General features: G+C 44.7%; 1 protein-coding gene across 1 annotated transcript; it reads right to left on the bottom strand.

Annotated features, from left to right (window-relative positions):
- Positions 1–7: 7 nt before the first annotated feature.
- LOC116400649 (BCL-6 corepressor-like) lies at positions 8–19,021 on the bottom strand. Its single transcript, XM_031878575.1, has 9 exons — positions 14,274–19,021; positions 10,990–11,188; positions 10,062–10,469; positions 9,650–9,829; positions 8,054–8,354; positions 3,797–4,010; positions 2,443–2,609; positions 1,551–1,696; positions 8–642 (listed from the first exon to the last, which is right to left on the bottom strand). Exons 1-9 carry the CDS (start codon positions 18,000–18,002, stop codon positions 560–562), a joined length of 5,427 nt encoding a protein of 1,808 aa, XP_031734435.1. The 5' UTR covers positions 18,003–19,021; the 3' UTR covers positions 8–559.
- Positions 19,022–20,538: the final 1,517 nt, after the last annotated feature.

Genomic DNA, 20,538 nt, shown 5'->3' with positions numbered 1-20,538 from the left:
AACTGGTTTAGAGGTAGCCCTTTGGATCCTAACTGGTTTAGAGGTAGTTCTTTGGATCCTAAATCGTTTAGAGGTAGTTCTTTAGATCCTAAGTGGTTTAGAGGTAGTTCTTTGGATCCTAACTAGTTTAGCGATAGATCTTTGGATCCTAACTGGTTTAGATATAGTCCTTTGGATCCTAACTGGTTTAGTGGTAGTTCTTTGGATCCTAACTGGTTTAGAGGTAGTTCTTTGGATGCTAACTGGTTTAGTGGTAGTTCTTTGGATCCTAACTGGTTTAGAGGTAGTTCTTTGGATGCTAACTGGTTTAGTGGTAGTTCTTTGGATGCTAACTGGTTTAGAGGTAGTTATTTGGATACTAACTGGTTTAGAGTTATTCCTTTTAGTCATGATTGTCTCTTTCCTCGTGTGTCCCTCGTTCTCTCAAGACCAGTTAAAACATATTTACTTCCTCTAACCTTTGTCTTTGGTTGTGGGTTCTCAAATCCTACTTCCTTTAATCCTCAACCATCGATCCTTTCCCAGCATTCCCAGTGTCGCGTGTGTGTTTGTGTGTAAACTAACCGCACACAGAGCTGCCGTAAAACTCCCAACAGATTCCCGGATCGCCCTCCGACCTTCCCTGGAGGTCGGACAGATAGTCTGCAGAAGAAGAGGGACGGAGTGTTAGCGGTCGATCAGAGAGCCGACCAATCAGAGAGGACGACGGCGGCGAGACGAGGAAACAAAAGGGACACACACACACAGAAGACGATGAGTGTTTGTGCTCAGTCGGTGCCGGCTTGTCGCCGTGGCGCCTGGCGCTGAGTAGACGGATGCTGGCAGGAGTGTGTGTGTGTGTGTGTGTGTGTGTGTGTGTGTGTGTGTGTGTGTGTGTGTGTGTGTGTGGCAGTAAGCTGTTCTGGGATTCAACAGCCAAGCCTCATTAAACCCCTCCGGAGAGAGAGAGAGAGAGAGAGAGAGAGAGAGAGAGAGAGAGAGAGGGGGTAAAAAGAGAGAGACGGGGGAGAACAAATACAGGCAGGGAATGGTAATCAGACAGGCTGCCGAGTGCACACACGCACGCACACTGACGCAGTGGCAGCTTCACTTTCCTTCTTGTTGACTCCTCGGTCGCACTAAAACCGTTTTTATTTAATCTTTTATTCATATATTCTGTTTTTTTTCCTCTCCCCATTTTTTCTAATGTTAGCATGTTAGCATGCTAACACGCATGGTGGTAACCGTTAGTGTTTTTTAATTGTAAACGCTAAATGTGTCATATATCTAATGTTAGTTTGAAGGATTATAACTTTTTAAAAATGTTATTGTTCTGCCCTCATGTTAAAAATATTAACATTAGTTTTATCAGATTCTTTAATTTATTTGAGTTATTGATTTCTTATCAGAATAAAGCTGCCACTCCAATTACGAATAAAGAAAAAAATACAACATCAACGAATGATAATCTCTAAATTCTTTTTTTAATGAGAGATTTAATCTTTTAATAAATAAATTGTCTATAAATTACCAGTTTAATTGGTAATTAAACCAATTAAATCCCCCCTTACCCTCCAGGAAGGTTTCCATGGCAGCGCTGTGGGTCATGTTGATTGGTCCTCGTCCAGAGTACGAGGTGAGGGTCGGGTCGGCGCCGCAGGCCAGCAGGAGGCGCACCACCTCCACGTGGTCGTTCTCCACGGCGTCGTGCAGCGGCCTGAAAATGTAATGTATATGATATTTAATAAAGGACACACTATCGTGCTGTTATGTACGACGGAGTATTGCAGGTAAAAACCATTACAAAAACCATTACTTGGTAGCTTCTAAAGTCGTGTTAATATGGAAATAAGCGAGACAAAGGTCCTAAAAGATACATAAAGACGTTTTCTTTCATATTGTAACTAAAGACTCGTTTTAATTAATATATATTTTGCACTCTGTGTTCAACATCTTGTACATTTTTGACTTTAATCTCAGAGAATTTCTGATTGATTTTTCACGCACATGTATAATTCATGATCTCAGATAATATTCAAGTGTTTTCTCTCTGAATATTATCAGCATTTCACCTGTTAAAAGTGAGGTTACAAATGTACTATGTTATATATATATATATACACTATATATATGTATATATGGATAGATATATATGGATATATATAGATATTATATCACCATTTGGCGAGTGAAGATTCGTCGATATGCAGATGATGCAGTTATCTATACAGTAGCCCCCCCGTCTAAATAAAAATATAACTGCCTTTCACACTTCAGTCATCATTTTACTGATTAAAATAAACCTTGATTGTGCAAAAAAAGCAAATCCAGATCCAAGAGAATCCCTCTTACTGCTGCTCCAGCAAATACTACATCTTAACGGTCGTTACAAAGGTAAAACCCACATTTCACATTAGACTTATTATATCCAGTAAACTGAAGCAGTCATAAACCAACTCATACCTGGTCCCGTCCTGAGCGCCGCAGTTGACGTCGGCTCCGTTCTCCACCAGGTGGCGTACGATCTCCAGCCAGCCGCGGGCGCATGCCTCGTGCAGGGCGCAGTACCCGGCGTTGTCTCGGTGGTTGACATCACAGATCCGCCGCTCCAGACAGTACAGCACCACCTCCTGGACACGAGAGGACAAGTGGACCGCCAATGAGAACAAAACCAGACAAAGTACTGAGGAACAAAGCAGCTAACTAGGATGCTACAAGCTACATCTGAATATTTACTGCTGACCCACTGAGCCGAAACTACAACCACAGACGACATCTTAAGGCAGCAAACTGTTCGGTGCATCATTTCCTTTGTTGGAGGATTGCAAGGCCTAGAATAACCCTAATTGTATCTTGAGAGGAACCCTCATATTACCCTGAGAAGAACCCTCATTCTATCCTGAGAAGAACCCTAATTTTACCCTGAGAAGAACCCGCATTCTATCCTGAGAAGAACCCTCATTCTATCTTGAGAAGAACCCTCATTTTATCTTGAGAAGAACCCTCATTTGTCTTGAGAAGAACCCTCATTCTATCCTGAGAAGAACCCTCATTCTATCCTGAGAAGAATCCTCATTTTATCCTGAGAAGAATCCTCATTTTATCCTGAGAAGAACCCTCATTTTATCCTGAGAAGAACCCTCATTCTATCCTGAGAAGAACCCTCATTTTGTCTTGAGAAGAACCCTCATTTGTCTTGAGAAGAACCCTCATTTTACCCTGAGAAGAACCCTCATTCTATCCTGAGAAGAACCCTCATTCTATCCTGAGAAGAACCCTCATTTGTCTTGAGAAGAACCCTCATTCTATCCTGAGAAGAACCCTCATTTTACCCTGAGAAGAACCCTCATTCTATCTTGAGAAGAACCCTCATTCTATCTTGAGAAGAACCCTCATTCTATCCTGAGAACAACCCTCATTTTATCTTGAGAACAACCCTCATTCTATCCTGAGAACAACCCTCATTCTATCCTGAGAACAACCCTCATTCTATCCTGAGAACAACCCTCATTCTATCCTGAGAAGAACCCTCATTTTACCCTGAGAAGAACCCTCATTCTATCCTGAGAAGAACCCTCATTCTATCCTGAGAAGAACCCTCATTCTATCCTGAGAAGAACCCTCATTCTATCTTGAGAAGAACCCTCATTTTATCTTGAGAAGAACCCTCATTCTATCCTGAGAAGAACCCTCATTTTATCCTGAGAACAACCCTCATTCTATCCTGAGAACAACCCTCATTCTATCCTGAGAATAACCCTCATTCTATCCTGAAAAGAACCCTCCAGGAAGTATGGGTGCGCTTGTGTAGCGTTACCTCGTATCCCAGGCTGGCGGCACGCTGCAGCAGCGTCTCTCCGGCGTTCTTGTTCACGATGAGCCGGCGGACTTCGGGGGGGTGTGGGGCGAGCGATGGGGGACACCTGTGTATGAGAGTTTGTGTGTGAGAGAGGAAGGAGACATTTAAAGTGGTGAGCATGAGCTCGAGGATTGTTTTTATTACACACACAAAAAACACACACAGGCGCTCGCTGTGTTTCTACATTTATCACTGTCAGATGTTTTCTCTTAAACAAAAACACACACACACACACACACACACACACACTCACACACGACCCCAGTTTTCTAGGCTCAGTCGAAAATAGCGCTGTCACCACCTCTGCTCTCACGACTCTGTCAGTATGTATGTGTGAGAGAGTGTGTGTGTGTGTGTGGGAAGCCCGAGGCTGATGGCAGAAAGCTCAGGAAGAGAAGGAGGATTTGTCTTAAAGTAAAAACAGAATGAATGGAGAAACCAATGAGGATTCTCTCTCTCTCTCTCTCGTTTCCTCGAGCTCGTCGTTGTTTCCAGACATTGACTCTAACGTAGAAGAAGAAGCAGGATCAGGACCTTTAAGTCCTTTAAGAAACCTTAAGGAGTTCCACAGGGCTCCACTCTAGGTCCTCTGTTGTTTTCTATATGAATAAATCTGTTCCTAAGCACAGACTCTATATTTGTCTTTTGTTAGGGGGACAGGAGGTAGACCACAAGACATAGACAAGGACAGGACATAGGCAACGACGTGGATAGGACAAAGGAGGTGAGGACAGGACGAAGAAGACAACGACAAGATGTAGACAACGACAAGAAGAAGACAACGACAACAAGACGTCGACGAGGACATAGGCAAAGACGAGGATAGGACGGAGGAGACGAGGACAGGACGGAGGAGACGAGGAGAGGACGTAGAAGACGAGGACAAGACATAGGCAAAGACGAGGACAGGACGGAGGAGACGAGGACAGGATGTAGACATTGAGAAGACGGAGACAATGACAAGGACAAGACGGAGACAACGACGAGGATAGGACGTCGGAGGCGAGGACAGGACGTAGGCAAAGACTAGGACAGGACGGAGGAGACGAGGACAGGATGTAGACATCGAGAAGACGGAGACAACGATGAGGACAGGACGGAGGAGACGAGGACAGGACGGAGGAGACGAGGAGAGGACATAGAAGACGAGGACAAGACATAGGCGACGAGGACAGAGTTTTGTTTGATGGTGGATGTTTGTTACATTTGTCCCCACATTTCTCAGCAGTGCCTTGCTCAGTGGCTCTGAGGCAGAAGGTGAACCTTCCAGATTTATAAAATAAACTGTAATGTTACAAAACACCCTTTAGATTTGGTCATTTTAATAAAGAAATACGTTCATTCTCTGGAGTTTTTAATCTGTATATTTGTAGCCTTGAATTTTGATTGTTGTATTTAAATCAACGCAAATTTATAAGATGAAAATAATCCAGTTTTCATTCGTCTCTGAATCAGAAATCAGAGACGGATGAAAAGCTGCCGACGCCACGGCAACAGCCTCAGCCGCTGAGCAGCCAGACAGTGTGTGTGTGTGTGTGTGTGTAATATATGTGTGTGTGTGTGTGTGTAATGTGTGCGCGCAGGCGTCTGTCAAACGAAGCCGTTCGCCGCCACGCATCGGCAAACAGGATGCGAGCTTTGCCCTGGAGGTGTGTGTGTGTGTAAGTCTGTGTTCTGGTGTGTGTGTTTTTTCTAGCGCAGCAAACAAGGAGGAGGGTCGAGCTAAAAAGAGAGAGAGTGTGTGTGTTCTTGTGTGTGTGTGTCTGTCCTCGCTGTCCTGAGGAAATCTCCAGCGCAGCAGCTGTCAAAACGGCACAAGCCACCGCCACACTCACACACACACACACACACACACACACGTGGAGAATATTATTCGTCCTCCATAACCTTCAATCACTCCCTACCTCGTTCGCCCGCCCGCTCTCTCTCTCTCTCATTCACTTTAATCTGCAGTGAATTGAATTACACACACACACACACACACACACACACAGTAACACACACACATCGTCCCTGCAGAGCTTTCCCAGCGAGCTCCAATCAGGACGATAATTGCAACGATTAACAAGAGAGAGAAGAAGAAACACAGGAGGAACAGCAGAAGAAGAACCGATTGTGGTTTCTTATAAAAATGTGTTTGAGACAAAAAAAAGATGAAAGAACGAAATGTCTTGACATTTTAACGTGGACTCGTCTCGTTGTTAACGTTTTAACGCGGACTCGTCTCGTTAACGTTTTAACGTGGACTCGTCTCGTTGTTGGTGTCGTTTTAACGTGGACTCGTCTCGTTGTTGACGTTTTAACGTGGACTCGTCTCGTTGACGTTTTAACTTGGACTCGTCTCATTGACGTTTTAACTTGGACTCGTCTCGTTGTCGACGTTTTAACGTGGACTTGTCTCGTTGTTGTCGACGTTTTAACGTGGACTCGTCTCGTTAACGTTTTAACGTGGACTCGTCTCATTGTTAACGTTTTAACGTGGACTCGTCTCATTGTTAACGTTTTAACGTGCTCATTGTTAACGTTTTAACGTGGACTCGTTTCGTTGTTAACGTTTTAACGTGGACTCGTCTCGTTGTTGGTGTCGTTTTAACGTGGACTTGTCTCGTTGTTGACGTTTTAACTTGGACTCGTCTCGTTAACGTTTTAACGTGGACTCGTCTCGTCGTTAACGTTTTAACGTGGACTCGTCTCGTCGTTAACGTTTTAACGTGGACTCGTCTCGTCGTTAATGTTTTAACTTACATTACAGTCATTCAGCAGACGCTTTTATCCAAAGCGACTTACGATTCAGATTCTATCACCGTAGGCACAACTACGGGAGCAATTTTGGGGTTAAGTGTCTTGCTCAAGGACACATCGACATGCGACTAGCAGAGCCGGAGCCGGGGATTGAACCGCCGACCCTCTGATTGAAAGACGGCCCTGCTATCCACTTAGCCACAGTCGCCGACTTGGACTCGTGTCGTTGTTAACGTTTTAACTTGGACTTTTCTCGTTAACGTTTTAACGTGAACTCATCTCATTGTTAACGTTTTAACGCGGACTCGTCTCATTGTTAACGTTTTAACGTGGACTCGTTTCGTTGTTAACGTTTTAATGTGGACTCGTCTCTTTAACGTGGACTCGTCTCGTTGTTGGTGTCGTTTTAACGTGGACTTGTCTCGTTGACGTTTTAACATGGACTCGTCTCGTCGTTGGTGTCGTTTTAACATGGACTTATCTTGTTGTTGACGTTTTAACGTGGACTCGTCTCGTTAATGTTTTAACGTGGACTCGTCTCGTTAATGTTTTAACTTGGACTCGTCTCGTTAATGTTTTAACTTGGACTCGTTTCGTTAACGTTTTAACGTGGACTCGTCTCGTTGTAGATGTTTTAACGTAGACTCGTTTCGTTAACGTTTTAACGTGGACCCGTCTCGTTGTAGATGTTTTAACGTGGACTCGTTTCATTGTTAACGTTTTAATGTGGACTCGTCTCGTTAACGTTTTAACGTGGACTCGTCTCGTTGTTGGTGTCGTTTTAACGTGGACTTGTCTCGTTGTTGACGTTTTAACGTGGACTCGTGTCGTCGTTGGTGTCGTTTTAACATGGACTTATCTTGTTGTTGACGTTTTAACGTGGACTCGTCTCGTTAATGTTTTAACGTGGACTCGTTTCGTTAACGTTTTAACGTGGACTCGTCTCGTTAATGTTTTAACTTGGACTCGTTTCGTTAACGTTTTAATGTGGACTCGTCTCGTTATAGATGTTTTAACGTGGACCCGTCTCGTTGTAGATGTTTTAACGTGGACTCGTCTCGTTGACGTTTTAACGTGGACTCGTCTCATTGTAGACGTTTTAACGTGGACTCGTCTCCGTCTTGTAGATGTTTTAACGTGGACTCGTCTCCGTCTTGTAGATGGTTTAACGTGGACTCGTCTCCGTCTTGTAGATGGTTTAACGTGGACTCGTCTCCGTCTTGTAGACGTTTTAACTTGGACTCGTCTCCGTCTTGTAGACGTTTTAACGTTGACTCGTCTCGGTGTCGTTTTAACTTGGACTCGTCTCCGTCTTGTAGACGTTTTAACGTGGACTCGTCTCGGTGTCGTTTTAACTTGGACTTGTCTCTGTCTTGTAGACGTTTTAACTTGGACCCGTTTTCATGCTATCAAGCTAAATGGTGAAAAACAAGCGCTCCTCACTAACCTTTCCACTCGTGTCGTCGCTGCTACCTCCCTCGTCTCCCTCCTCCTCCCCCCCCCGTCTCTCCTCCCGTGTGCTTCAGCTTGCAGGGACGCTTGCCCTTCGGCTTGTTGAGGTCGTCGTCATGGCAGCGGAAGGGATGGCGGTCAGGTGGCGAGGATAAGGAGGAAGGAAGAGGAGGTAAGGAAGGGAGGAAACTGGAGACCCTGCGGCTCTCCCTCAGCTTCTGGTGCTTGTCCTGGATGCGGGAGGAGGCGAGGGAGGCGAAGGATGCGGGGGAAGGTTGTCGGGCGAGATGAGTAAGACAGGTGGGCGGGGCCATGTGGAAAACTGTAAGAAAACAAAATAAAGTTTTATTTGCAAGAGCAATGCCATACATACCAGTTATACGTTGAAGCCTTGTGTCGCCATCTTGTTTTTTTATCAACCAGTGAACAGGAAGTGACCATATCTGGACTGAGGAGTGACGTAGAGACGCCGTATACGTCTCTGGTAGAAACCTGTCAATCACTGTGTAGCCCCGCCCTAAAGCATCCCCTGCTTTATGGTCTGTTTGACTCTAAATGGACCATAATGTACTAAATGAACATCATGCTGCATTGAAGAAGACTTGAAACTAGAGATTGAGACCATAAACTCATGTTTACAATGTTTACTGAGGTAATAAATCAAGAGAGAAGTAGTCATTTTCTCATAGACTTCTATACAACCAGAGGAGTCGCCCCCTGGTGGACACTAGAGAGAATGCAGCTTTAACACATGAAGCTTTGACTTCATAAGAGACTCATATGAGACTCAAACTAAACTAAATAGTTTAATGTTCCACAAAGAACTCCAGAAACTCTTAATGCAGCTTCGTCCTTTTTTCAGAAATGTGTGCGTGTGCACATACGTGCACGGCCTTCATCTTAGCCAACAAATGAGCTGCTGTCCGTCCTTCAGCAGGGGAGAGGTTAGATAATAAGAGAGAGAGAGAGAGAGAGAGAGGGGGAACAAAAAGGCTGAGTGGAGCAGCAGGCGGGCGAGTGAGGTAGCAGATGATGGGGGAGGGGAGGAGAAAAGAGAGACACACAGATGTTTAAAACACGACTGGATTCACACGTAGCGGAGGTGTGTGTGTGAAGAGTGACATCATTGTAATCTTTGGATTCCTGGCCATGCCCCCTTCCGCCACTCTAATGCTGTGTTCAAGTGCGACGCCGTTTCTTTTCTTAAATTACCGTGTTTATGAATTCCTTATTTTAAAGCACAATTTTGTCGAGAAATAAATTATCATACTTTTGTCTTATAACCAAAGACGCCAACGTTGGACAGTGTCTACCACACATTTTATTGTTTTTTGCCCAAATAATAACTGAGATAAATTTAGATTAGAGAAACATGAAATATGAATCAGCTGTTACGCTGACGATGTTCTCCTCTCTGTTGATAAATATTCAAACACAATAAACAGAATCATTCAGACTCCAGATGTTTTATTGACATCGGGTAAGTTGATGTATGATGAGTTTGATTATGTCACAGAAAAACGATACATCTTACGTTACCATGGTAACGGGTTTCCTTTCAGTTTTAAATGATAGAAGCAGCCGTTTAAAACAACATGTAGTAATCTATTACTTCACCTCTCGGGTTGTCGTCCCTCCTCACAGGCGCGGGGTCACGCCAGCCTCCATTGACCTCTGACCTCACCCTGCCGGAGGGCAGCCATTGGCCGAGCTCCCCGGGGAGGCGGGGCTTGTTGAGTCGGAGGCCGTTGAGCTCGATGCAGACCTTCAGCCTCCTCACGTCCTCCGGGGTCGAGTCTGTGACGGAGAACAGTTTAACGGGTCTTTAGAAGGAACTCTAGGGGACCCAGTAAAGAACCCTGTGGAACACCAGAGTACCTTTAAATGCCCTAAAATGTGTACAACTGAAACTAAAAGGTCAATAAACCATTATGATTGACAAAAGTATTATGTATCTGTATTAGTATGATAAAGAATTGTTCTGATGATTGATTATTGATTATTTCTATAAGTTCTAAGGGACTCTTACCGCCGGTGAACTTGGTTTTCTTGTTGGGGTTCCCCTTGGTCTCCTCCTCCCTCGTCTCCTCCTCCCTCTCCTCCTCCGCCCTCCCTCTCCTCCTGCTGCTGCTGATGCTGCTCTGGTGGAACGGCTCCAGGCTGAAGAGACTCCTCCGGTTCATTGTCGCCGCGTCGGGACTCGAACCTCCGGGTGCCAGCGTAGTGGTCGCCGTGGAGACGTGTCCCTGGAACAGGCCTCTGGACAGAAACCGCTGTTGTTGTTGTTGTTGTTGTGAGATAAAACTCCTCTCCTCTTTCTTCTTCTCCTCCTGCACATCTCCTCCTCCTCCTTCTTCTCTGCTCTTCTTCTTCTGCTCCTCTGAGCCTACGGGGTGGTCGTCGGCGCGGTGGAACAGCGGCAGGACTGCGAGGAAAACTGCAGAGAGTTTCATGTGTCAATGTGATGGAGGTCTCATTTATTCTCTATACACCAAGTTTTTAATTAAACTAATTATGGATTATTTTCTCCATTTAGCCATTAATTATCTGTTTGATTTGTAAAAATAGTGAAAATAATTGTGAGAAACTATGTCAAAATTACCCAAAGTGACACTTTGTTTTGTCCAAACTTCAACATTATTACTGAAGCATTAACATAATTAACATTACTATTAATACATTAACATTATTAATTATATAATAACATTATGCTTTGCATTAATTAACTTCCATACCTTCCAGCCCTGGTTTCACACTGAGAAACCAAGAGGAAAGGTGTGTGTGTGTGTGTTAGTGTGTGTGTGTGTTAGATTGTGTGTAATGAAGGCAGCGGTTCGTTCGGCTTAAAGTGAGCGAAGTGCATCAAGAGTTCAACTGTGTGAACAAAAAGTGTGTCTTTTAATATCTGTGTGTGTGTGTGCATGTCGTCCTGCAGAGCTCTCTGGGAGTCTTCTTACCTCTCGGTGCCTCGGCGGCGGCTGCAGAGGGATTTCTTCCTCCTCCCTCTTCCTCCCTCCCCTCCTCCTCCTCCTCCCTCCCTCTGTCTCCCCTCTGGCCGTCTGCCAGCTCCGTCTCCTCTGTCCACCCTTCTTCCTCTTCCTCTCTTCCTCCCTCCTTCTCCTTCAGCTCGAGCTCAGAGAAGCGCAGCATCGCCCGCTGAGAGAGGGAAGATAAAAACATCAGAGACGGAAAACATTTACTTTACATTCAAACTTCAATCAACCAATCAGCTCCTCACACAGGTGTGTCAACAGCCTCCCTTTACTGTGCGCTTTACTTCCATCTTAACTCATTATTCACAATTGGGAAAAGGGAAATGTGCCTCCTTTAGGAAATAATACCAAAAGAAGCTTTGCCAGAAAATTGTCCAATAACAGACGTCGCCATCTTGGTTTCTGGACGTCGCCATCTTGGTTTCTGGCCGTCGCCATCTTGGTTTTTGGCCGTCGCCATCTTGGTTTCTGGCCGTCGCCATCTTGGTTTCTGACCGTCGCCATCTTGGTTTCTGACCGTCACCATCTTGGTTTCTGGACGTCGCCATCTTGGATTCTGACCGTCACCATCTTGGTTTCTGACCCTCAACATCTTTGTTTTTTTTGCAATCAGAAGTAACATAAGAGGGTGGAGCTAAGTACATCCGAATACTAAATAGGACATCTTTAGGCGACCGTTCCTGCAGCCCTTGACAGGCTTCACTTTTTTGGAACTGAAGGTTGCCACGTGTGTCCAAAACTTTAGTCTTTGACCAAATATCTGCAACATCTCTGGTTGATATTTTGGGGGTTTGTTCCATTTTTGGTCCACATCAGCATCATAACAGCAGCTGTTTGTGACCCGAAGCTGCTTTAAAGGGAGAAATAAAACTCAGCTCTTCCTGTCTGATGTTTCTTAAACTGAAAAAGACGGACACGAACATCCCAGGGTGTTCAACCAAACCTCGTAAACGTTGGTAACCGGCCCCCAGTGCGCACGCTGACAGGCCAGTATTTCCTCGCTCACCTCACTTTGCCCCGAACCACAAACCCATTTTAAAAATTAATGGCCCGTGAAACGATCTGCAAATTAATCTGACGGCGGCGCACCGAGGCGGCAGCACCCCCCCACCCCCCATCACACCCCCGAGGAAACACGAATGACCGAGCTCAAAGACTTCCAGAGGGAATTAACAGCCTGACAGCTGAGAGAGATGACTCATACACAAACACAGCTGATGTTTTCAATAAGGGGAATAAATATCTGCTGTCTCACCAACAACAACGACGTCTTCCCCTGATCATCTCTGGACATTATATCACAAGACTCCAATATTTAAATACTAAGACGTCCAATTTTCTAGAAACCTGTCTGGATCCATTAACAATGCAAACCACAAGCAAAGCATACAAACTACTGTCGATTCTAAAATGTGACATTTACCCAAGATTGATGTGTTAATACAACAGTGTATTAGTGTCATTGTAGGTAAACAATACAAATAATTACAGAGCTGGGGGGGGGGGGGGGTTTAACATCACAAGAAAAGTAAATCATTTACGATTCTTTAAGATTAAAGTCATACATTTATGAGAAAAAACTCACCAATTTACATTAAAAAAACGTGAATATTCAGAAGATTAAAGCCGTAAATTTACAAGAAAAAAGCTCACAACTTTACGAAAGAAAGACTGCATATTCTCTGAGATAGATGCCACTGAATGCTTGACTCGTTTTGTTTTGGTCCAATTCTCAACACAAAGAGAAGCCGTTTGATGGGAAATGTAGTTCATTATTTAGTTTTTCTTGTTCAAACACAAACCAACTTCTATTAGAGGAGGATCCCATTAAAATAACTACTTTCCGTCCTCCTCCGTTGGTGATGGAGGAGGACGAGGAGGAGGAGGGGAGATTAAATTTGAGTTGAAGGAGGGATCCCGAGGGAACGAGGAGGTGAAGAGAAGGAAGCGGCAAACAGAGAGGCAGAGAAACAAAAATAGAGCAAAACGTTGAGAGAGATTAAAGAAAAACAGGAGAGAAGAAGACAAGATGAATACGTAAAGACAATTCGTTTCCTTTATCTTTGGGAGGAGAAACCAGCAGGATAAAAGTCGCCTGAGGCCACATACATCCGGTGCGTTATCCTAACCCGAACTCAGCACGACCCCAAAACACTCGTGGGCGGAGAAACAAGCCGAGAAAAAAAAAAAAGTAGTGACGGAAGAAGTGAAAGAGAAGGCGAATCTCCTCGTAACACCTCCTTATACCTGAGGATTATTCACTACATCTGCACTACATTTACTGTGATTTGATAGTAATGAGTTACTTTACGAAGATAGGGTCTGGTTCCAGTTTCATTCACGCATTCACGTCACTAATTTGCAGTAAACAACACAATAAACACATAATTTCAGGTGGTATCTCGTTACTTGACATAGTAAATGTAATGATATTACCGACATCCTGTTAGCAACACGTTATATTACTTTATTACGGCTATAAGTAGTATAATTACACTGTCTGATAGCTGCTTTTCATTTAGGATCAAGTTCCCAGTTGGCAAAACACCCGGATTCATCAAACATCTTCAGTATATGGGACAATTCCAATATTTTTTAGTTGAGAAATGACTTCTTAGATTAGAGAACGATCATGTTTAGGGTTCATAAAAAGGGTGAACATGTATTAACCTCCATCAACAACCCACTACTTCCTGCGTTGACACTGAAGTTCGGCGCTGGTTGTGGATTGTAGGGTTTTTAAAAACATCTGATATCATCCTAAACCCTCAGGATACTGGACTACTCTGATACCACCACCAAACTCCTGGAAACCCTCCTCAGAATACAAACATTGTGTTGCACTCCTTCAATCACAACCTTTTTACACCTTCTCCAACTTCCAAGCACCTTCTTCAATCTCCACCAAACAGAATTTGGTCTTGGGAAGCCGGTGAGGGATCATATCCTTTGACTTTAGTGCTGGAAACATCTGCTGAAACTATGTCAAAACACTTGATTCTTACAATCCTGCCCCCCAAAAAACAGGAAAAGCTAAAGATGATGTGAAACTTTTTCTTTTTTCTTTACTCTTTGTCGGACTAAAGACTATAATTCTGAAGGGAACCAAAAGGAACCACTACAATGTTGAGGTCACAGTTTGAATGACCAGAACTAGATTTGCCCGTCTCACCAGATTATCACCGTTTCATCGACAAACGAAGGGATGAAGAAAGAAAAAAGAGAATACATGTAGAGGTGGATCTTACCTGAAGTGCTTTCTGCTCTCTGCTCAGCTTGCTGGAGTCGGCGTAGAGCTCCGTGGTAACGCATTTGATCCGGTCGCCCACGTAGCCGGATGAGTTGGCGATGCGTTTGGTGAGGCCGGACTGTCGGCCCTTGCCGCAGCAAGAGTCCTCATCCTCGTCTTCCAGGGGATCCAAGCCATCCTGGATGTCGTCCTTTTCGTCTCCACAGCTGTCTCTTTTGGGCTCTGCCTCGTCGCACTTTAGGTCTTCGTTAACCAGCGGTTCTTGAATCAAGCCTCCATTGGTAGGATTTCCATGTGAAAGATGCCGACAGGTTGGGCTCCGAGGAAAACTGTTTCCACATGTGAGGACCCTGGGATTGCTATGTGCACAGGTTTGGTTATTTCCAAAAGACTGGCCTATAGAGAGGCTATGTCCACAACTAAAGCGGTTCTTTCCGCATGCAGGAACCCTGATGTTTCCACAAACTGGGCGCACAGGATTGCGGTTTTCGCAATTTGTAAATCTGGAATTGATGTTCCCAGAGTTCGGAGACAAAGGGTTGCATCTTCCATGAGTTGGGCTGCTGAATATTCTGGGTTCACAAGTCGGAGCCCTCGGAGCCAGATTTCTGCAACATGGGCCCAAAAAGCTTCCGTTTACATCTCCACTGCTACATGGGGGCGTTCTTGGGTTGTTGTAAACACACAGTGGGGCCCTGGTATTCATAACCCTGGGATTAAAACTCCTGCATGCTGGGACCTGGGGACTAAAATCTCTACTTGCTGGTCCCTTACTGCTGCAGACTGGACTGTCTGGATGACAGCTGCCCCCATAAGCCGGACTCTTCGGACTGGTGACTGCACACACTGCTCCCATGATGTTGCTGGAATTGTTGTTGTCACAAGGATCCAATGAGTTCCCATCTTTGGAAGGGCTTTGCTGAGGGCTTACATTTTGATTAGCTGAGGACTCTGACTTAACTTCATTGCTAGCGCTCTCAACTCCATTAGTCCGACCACCAATGACACCAGTTATCAAGTCACCACCAGAGGCTCCAGTTTCACATTTTCTAGAAAATTGCTGTGGAGAAGTTCGGGCACAGCGCATCGTCTGCTCCTCTGGGATGTCTGGGAATGGACTAAGTGGCTCCTCCATTTCCGGGATCTCTTCTGGGGTCTCCTCACTGGGAAGAGGAGGTAAAGAAGTCTTGTGATGAGGGAGTTGTGGTTGGGAGGTGTCGGGTAGTAAGTCTTGCCTCTGCTCTCCAGCCTGGCTGTGGGAGGATTTTGGAGGCTCACTTTCTTGGATGTGGTTACCGCCATGCTTAGAGGAATCTTCTCTTATGGTAGATAAGGAGCTGTGCTTATTAGTGTTCAATTCATCATTTTCCTCATCACGCACCAGGTCAATACAAATCACATCCTCTGAAACTCCTCCGGTCCAATCTATGGTGACTCCTACCTCCCTCCTCAGCAAAAGCCTCGTAGAAGTGAGGCTTTTGCCTGAAGCCTTTATGGTTTGGTTTGTGGACTTGTCTCTCTCAATGTCACTCTTTTGGGAGCAATCAGCATCCGGCTTTTCCTGGTTCCTGTACGGTTCTACGTTCCAGGTTTTGTCCTGGTTCTCAATTTGGTCAAGACCTGCGTGGGAGGAAACAGGTGGAGGGGCCATCCCTCGGGAATTCTGGTATGTCATGAAGTCACCCTGGTTTGGATGTACCCCATATGGAAGTCCATGTTTTGGTGCAATGCAAGCTGGGTAAAAGCTGCTGTTGCTAAGCAAAGCTGGATGGGTATAGACGGGCCCTTTGCCTGGTATGGCCATGCGTTGCAAGGACATATTCTCAGCAACCGAGTATGGGATGTAGCGGTTAGTGTAACCTAAACCAGGAGGGAGGTAGGAGTCACCATAGATTGGACCGGAGGAGTTTCCATTTCCCACACGAGATTGCTGTTGTTGTTGAGGATGAGGTTGGCTCTCTGGAGCTTCTGGCTTAGCAGGAGTTGCAGTATGTTTCCCAGTCTCTCCTTTCCACTTTGGATTCTCCAAATCACTAGCAGGGACTCGTGGCCATTCCATTTTGGCCTTTAGGGAGGGAGATGATGCAGACGGTCGTCCCGCTGAGGCAGGGCTGGGGATACTGGTGACCTCAACTGTCTTGGAGCCAGGTGAGTTTTGAGAACTATTGTCTACACTCTTGTTTTTCATAATTTGGGAGCCTCTGTTGTGCTGTGCAGAGCTGACAGCTGGGGAAGGACCAGGAACAACCCAAGGGGAGGGCACAGTGCTGATAACTTCAGGACGATCTGGAGTCTTTGCTGACGTGGTAACGGGTGGGTTCTGGTAATGAGATGGTGGCAAATACCCTAACTTGGCCAGAGCATCTAATTTAGATGGGAATCCATTTGAGAATTCTTCCAACTCTTTGGCAGACAGATTCAACGCTTTGTCCCTGGGGGTTTTGGCAGACTTTTGAGGTACAGCTTTGTCCAGTGATGTCTTTGCAGGTGAAATCTCTGCAGTACTGCGGTCTGAGCTGGAATCTTTGGTTTTGTTGCTGCCTGAAGTGGCCATGTAAAAGGGGTGAGACACTGATAGTGAGGTTGAGGATGAGGAGGTCCTTCTGTAAAGGGACTTCTGGAGGTCTGTAGTGGTGTTGTTGAGGGTTTGGGGAACTGAGCGTGGGGGATGGGTAACTGGGGGTGACTCTAAGGCAGCAGTGTTAGCTGAACTGCTAACAGGGCCACCACTACTTCCACCACTGCTGCTGCTGCTGCTCATCGTGTTCTTGGTGGAAGTAGGTTGACTGGACTTTGCGCCACTGCTACTGCTGCCATGTTGTCGCTCCGTATGATGAACAGCTTGAGGCTCTTGGTGGATCTGTGGACTGGTGCTGAAGGCAGAGGGTTCCTGATGCACCTGAGGACCGAGGCCTTGTAAGGCCTTGTCCTGGCAGTGGGGCAGCGGTGACAGGACGGCAGGAGACGGAGTTGCAGTAGGGATCCTGATCAGAGGGCCCAGCGGGGAGGAGATATGGGCTGGGCCATAATGAGGCAGGTAGAAAAGTCTGTCCTCCCCAGGTGTGCTGCTTCCTGCCCCAGCAGCACATAGAGATTGGTATGCCAGCTGCTGGTGGAGGAAGGGCAATGGCTGGGACAGGAAGGAGGCCTTGTACGCCATGTCCAGGAAGGGGTACATTGTTACATCAGCATAAGGGCTGACCCAGGGCAACCTCAGGAAGCCGCCAGCACCGTTCAGACCCAGTTCTGACTGCTTGTCGTTGGATAAGACTCGGCGGTCCAGCCTCAGACCGTCTCCTCCTGCACCAGGAACAACCAGGGGTTTCTGCAACCCTGGTTGTGGGCTCTTATAAAGTCCAACATATCCATTCGCAGAGCCATCCAACAGGGTCACACCTGGTTTGTAGAGGAGGTCATAGCCAAGCGGGAGAGAAACGCCAGCCTCCTGGGGCTTTTCGGCAGAGAGAGGATGAATGCCGGGATGGAAGATTCCTGCGTGGGGGCGGTAGTTTTCTCCCACCAGAGCGTTGCGGTCGATGCTGAGGGCAGCTAGCGGGTTCATCCTGTAAGATGCGCTGGCATCCACCTGCAACATGGAGAGGAGAGTCGAAATAAGAAACCAAACTGGAGGATAACGGTATTCCCAAGTAGGATACACTTCCATGTTCATTACAGCAGAAACTGCTTTCTGATTTAAAGTAGTTAAAACATTTTGAATACTTTGCATTCATTTACACCAAAAGTATTGACGTTTGCTCGATCAACAAGCACATTTTCTTCATTATATTGAAGGATTTCTTCCTCTTTGACAGGAAAAAGGACTAAGTGTTAGACACTGTCTCTGCCGTGTGGATTTAGTTCAGTAAAATCTCTGAAATAAACCGTTGAGTGTTACATGGCCTTTCACGGACAAACAGGAATGAAAATGATCTCCAATACAGGACGTGATTTCATATTTCCTTTCATGGAGAAAAATAAGAGAAGCCTTTTCTTTTCTTTTTTTTTGTATTCCTGGATGACATATGACGCTGCGAGCTACTCTTTCACTCTCCCTCGACAGATCTAGGAAATAAAAGAGAGAAAAGAGGGGAGGCGTGAGATAAACAAAGAGAGGGCGAGAGACAAAGGGAAAGCACAGCAGTAAGAGAGAGGGAGACTCTGGGAGAGCAATACTGAAGGGAAAAAAAGAACAGCCTAATTGAATTTCCTGTCACACGGCGTCGTGAACCATCTCTGATTGGCTATCAGCCGCAGGGCCATTAGGAAATTATCCAGCTGGGTGGCCGCCTGAGATGTGGAGCGAGCAGAAAGATCCTTCACTTGCTCGGCTTTACAGGGTACCAAAAAAAGAAAAGAAAACGAAATGTGGCTGAAGGAAAATTAAAGTTGGATTTTTGGGAATTAATGGAAAAGCAGTGAATAGCAGTTTTTTTTTGTTTTTTTTCAATAATGTTTTCTACAATTACTTTTTAAAAAGAGAAAACAAAATAACTGTCTGTAACTGTTACGTCTCGTGGCGCTACGTTTCGTGGCGTTGAGTTACGTCTCGTGGCGCTACGTTTCGTTGAGTTGTGTTGAGTTACGTTTCGTGGCGCTACATTTCGTGGAGTTACATTTCGTGGAGCTGCGTTACGTTTTGTGGCTCAGTTCCAAACTATTTTTGGACTTGTGGGTATTTTGGATGGTGCCCGAGCTACAACCTCAAACACTGTAACTTGTACGAGGAAACACTAGACTTGAAGTTGACCGTTGACCTCACCATGCTGTGAGCCCGCGGGGTTCTGCTTCAGACCGGACCGTCTGCCATGAGAACGCTGTTCACTCCGCCATGTCTGAAGATGAACTGAAAAACCATATGAGACGAAGATTTTATTAAATCGCACTGAAACACTAACGTCTCACTCTGTAAAAGAAATAAAGGACATTTTAAAATAGATTTCTTTAAACTGAAATATGGTGGTGTGACACTTTACATTTCAAACTCTGTTTCAGAGCATCTCGTTAAAGGTTTAGTACTCAATAATTAAAAACTAAAAGATGATGATTTTCTCGCCATTTAACCACTTTATAATAACTACACACTATGAAGCATTAGTTAAGTATGAGTAAACACTTAAAACACTTTACTAACGAGTAGTAGCTACCTTAATAAATCATGAATTAATCATGAATTGCAGTATTAATATGCGTTTATAAAGCATATATTAACATAGTCCCTAACCATTATATATATAAATGCATGAATAATGTACATCTAAATAAGTTATTCATCATTTACTAACACTTTATAAACTATCTTATTAATCATCTACAACTCCTTAATAATTGGTTTGTAAAATATATAATACTTCATTTACAAATGGGGAATCCATCATTTATAAAGTATGAAAACACAATCATGAAACATAATAGATGAGCTTATTAATCAAGAAATGTTATATAACTGTTGTTATGAACTGCATACTAATGAATTATTAATGTAGGAACAATGCTTTATAAATGATGAATTAAGTGTTCACTCAAACTTAACTAATGCTTCATAGTGTGTAGTTATTATAAAGTGTTACCACAACGGTTTTAGTGGAGAGAAGATATGATGGAAAATAGAAATTTATTTTAAAGCTCTTAGTTTGAAACGCTGGTTTGGTGTTTTCACATTCATGTCTGTGGACGTTTGGTTTTATATATCAAGAAATAAATTTTACGAAAATGAATTAAAATGGTTTCAATTTACACAAATATTGTGAGTAAAAACAACAAAGAAGGAAAAACTGTTTCTCAATGTTAAAATTGGAAAGAAAGTGGTGTGTGGCTTGCAATAATTTCAGCTATATAAACACACACACACACACACACAGTGATGTTGCAAGGCTCGACGTGTTTTATCACCCAGCCGGAGGACTGATAACGCACGTCGCCTCGTTTCCCGAGGAAGGAATAATCCAGCAGACACACACACACACAGACACACACACACCACACAGAGTGATTGATGGCTGTCAGGGAGCTGGGATTTCAATAACGGCTCTTATCGCCAGACTATTTGAAGGACAGGTGTGTGTGTGGTGTGTGGCCATGATCATCCATCAAACCACACACACACACACACACACACACACACAGCTGGATCGGCTTGCTGGGAAATTTATTAGGTTTCCATCAGCGGTGGAATGTAACCAAAGTACACATTTGAGGTACTTTTATCTCAGTATACTTGACTATTTCTACTTCACAACATTCATCCGACAGCTTTAGTTTGTTTG

The sequence above is a fragment of the Anarrhichthys ocellatus genome, unplaced genomic scaffold (assembly GCF_004355925.1).
Source record: "Anarrhichthys ocellatus isolate YVR2014 unplaced genomic scaffold, GSC_Weel_1.0 scaffold187, whole genome shotgun sequence".
NCBI lineage: Eukaryota > Metazoa > Chordata > Actinopteri > Perciformes > Anarhichadidae > Anarrhichthys > Anarrhichthys ocellatus.
Note: the sequence above shows the minus strand (reverse complement) of the source record. Positions and strands in the feature narration are given on the sequence as shown.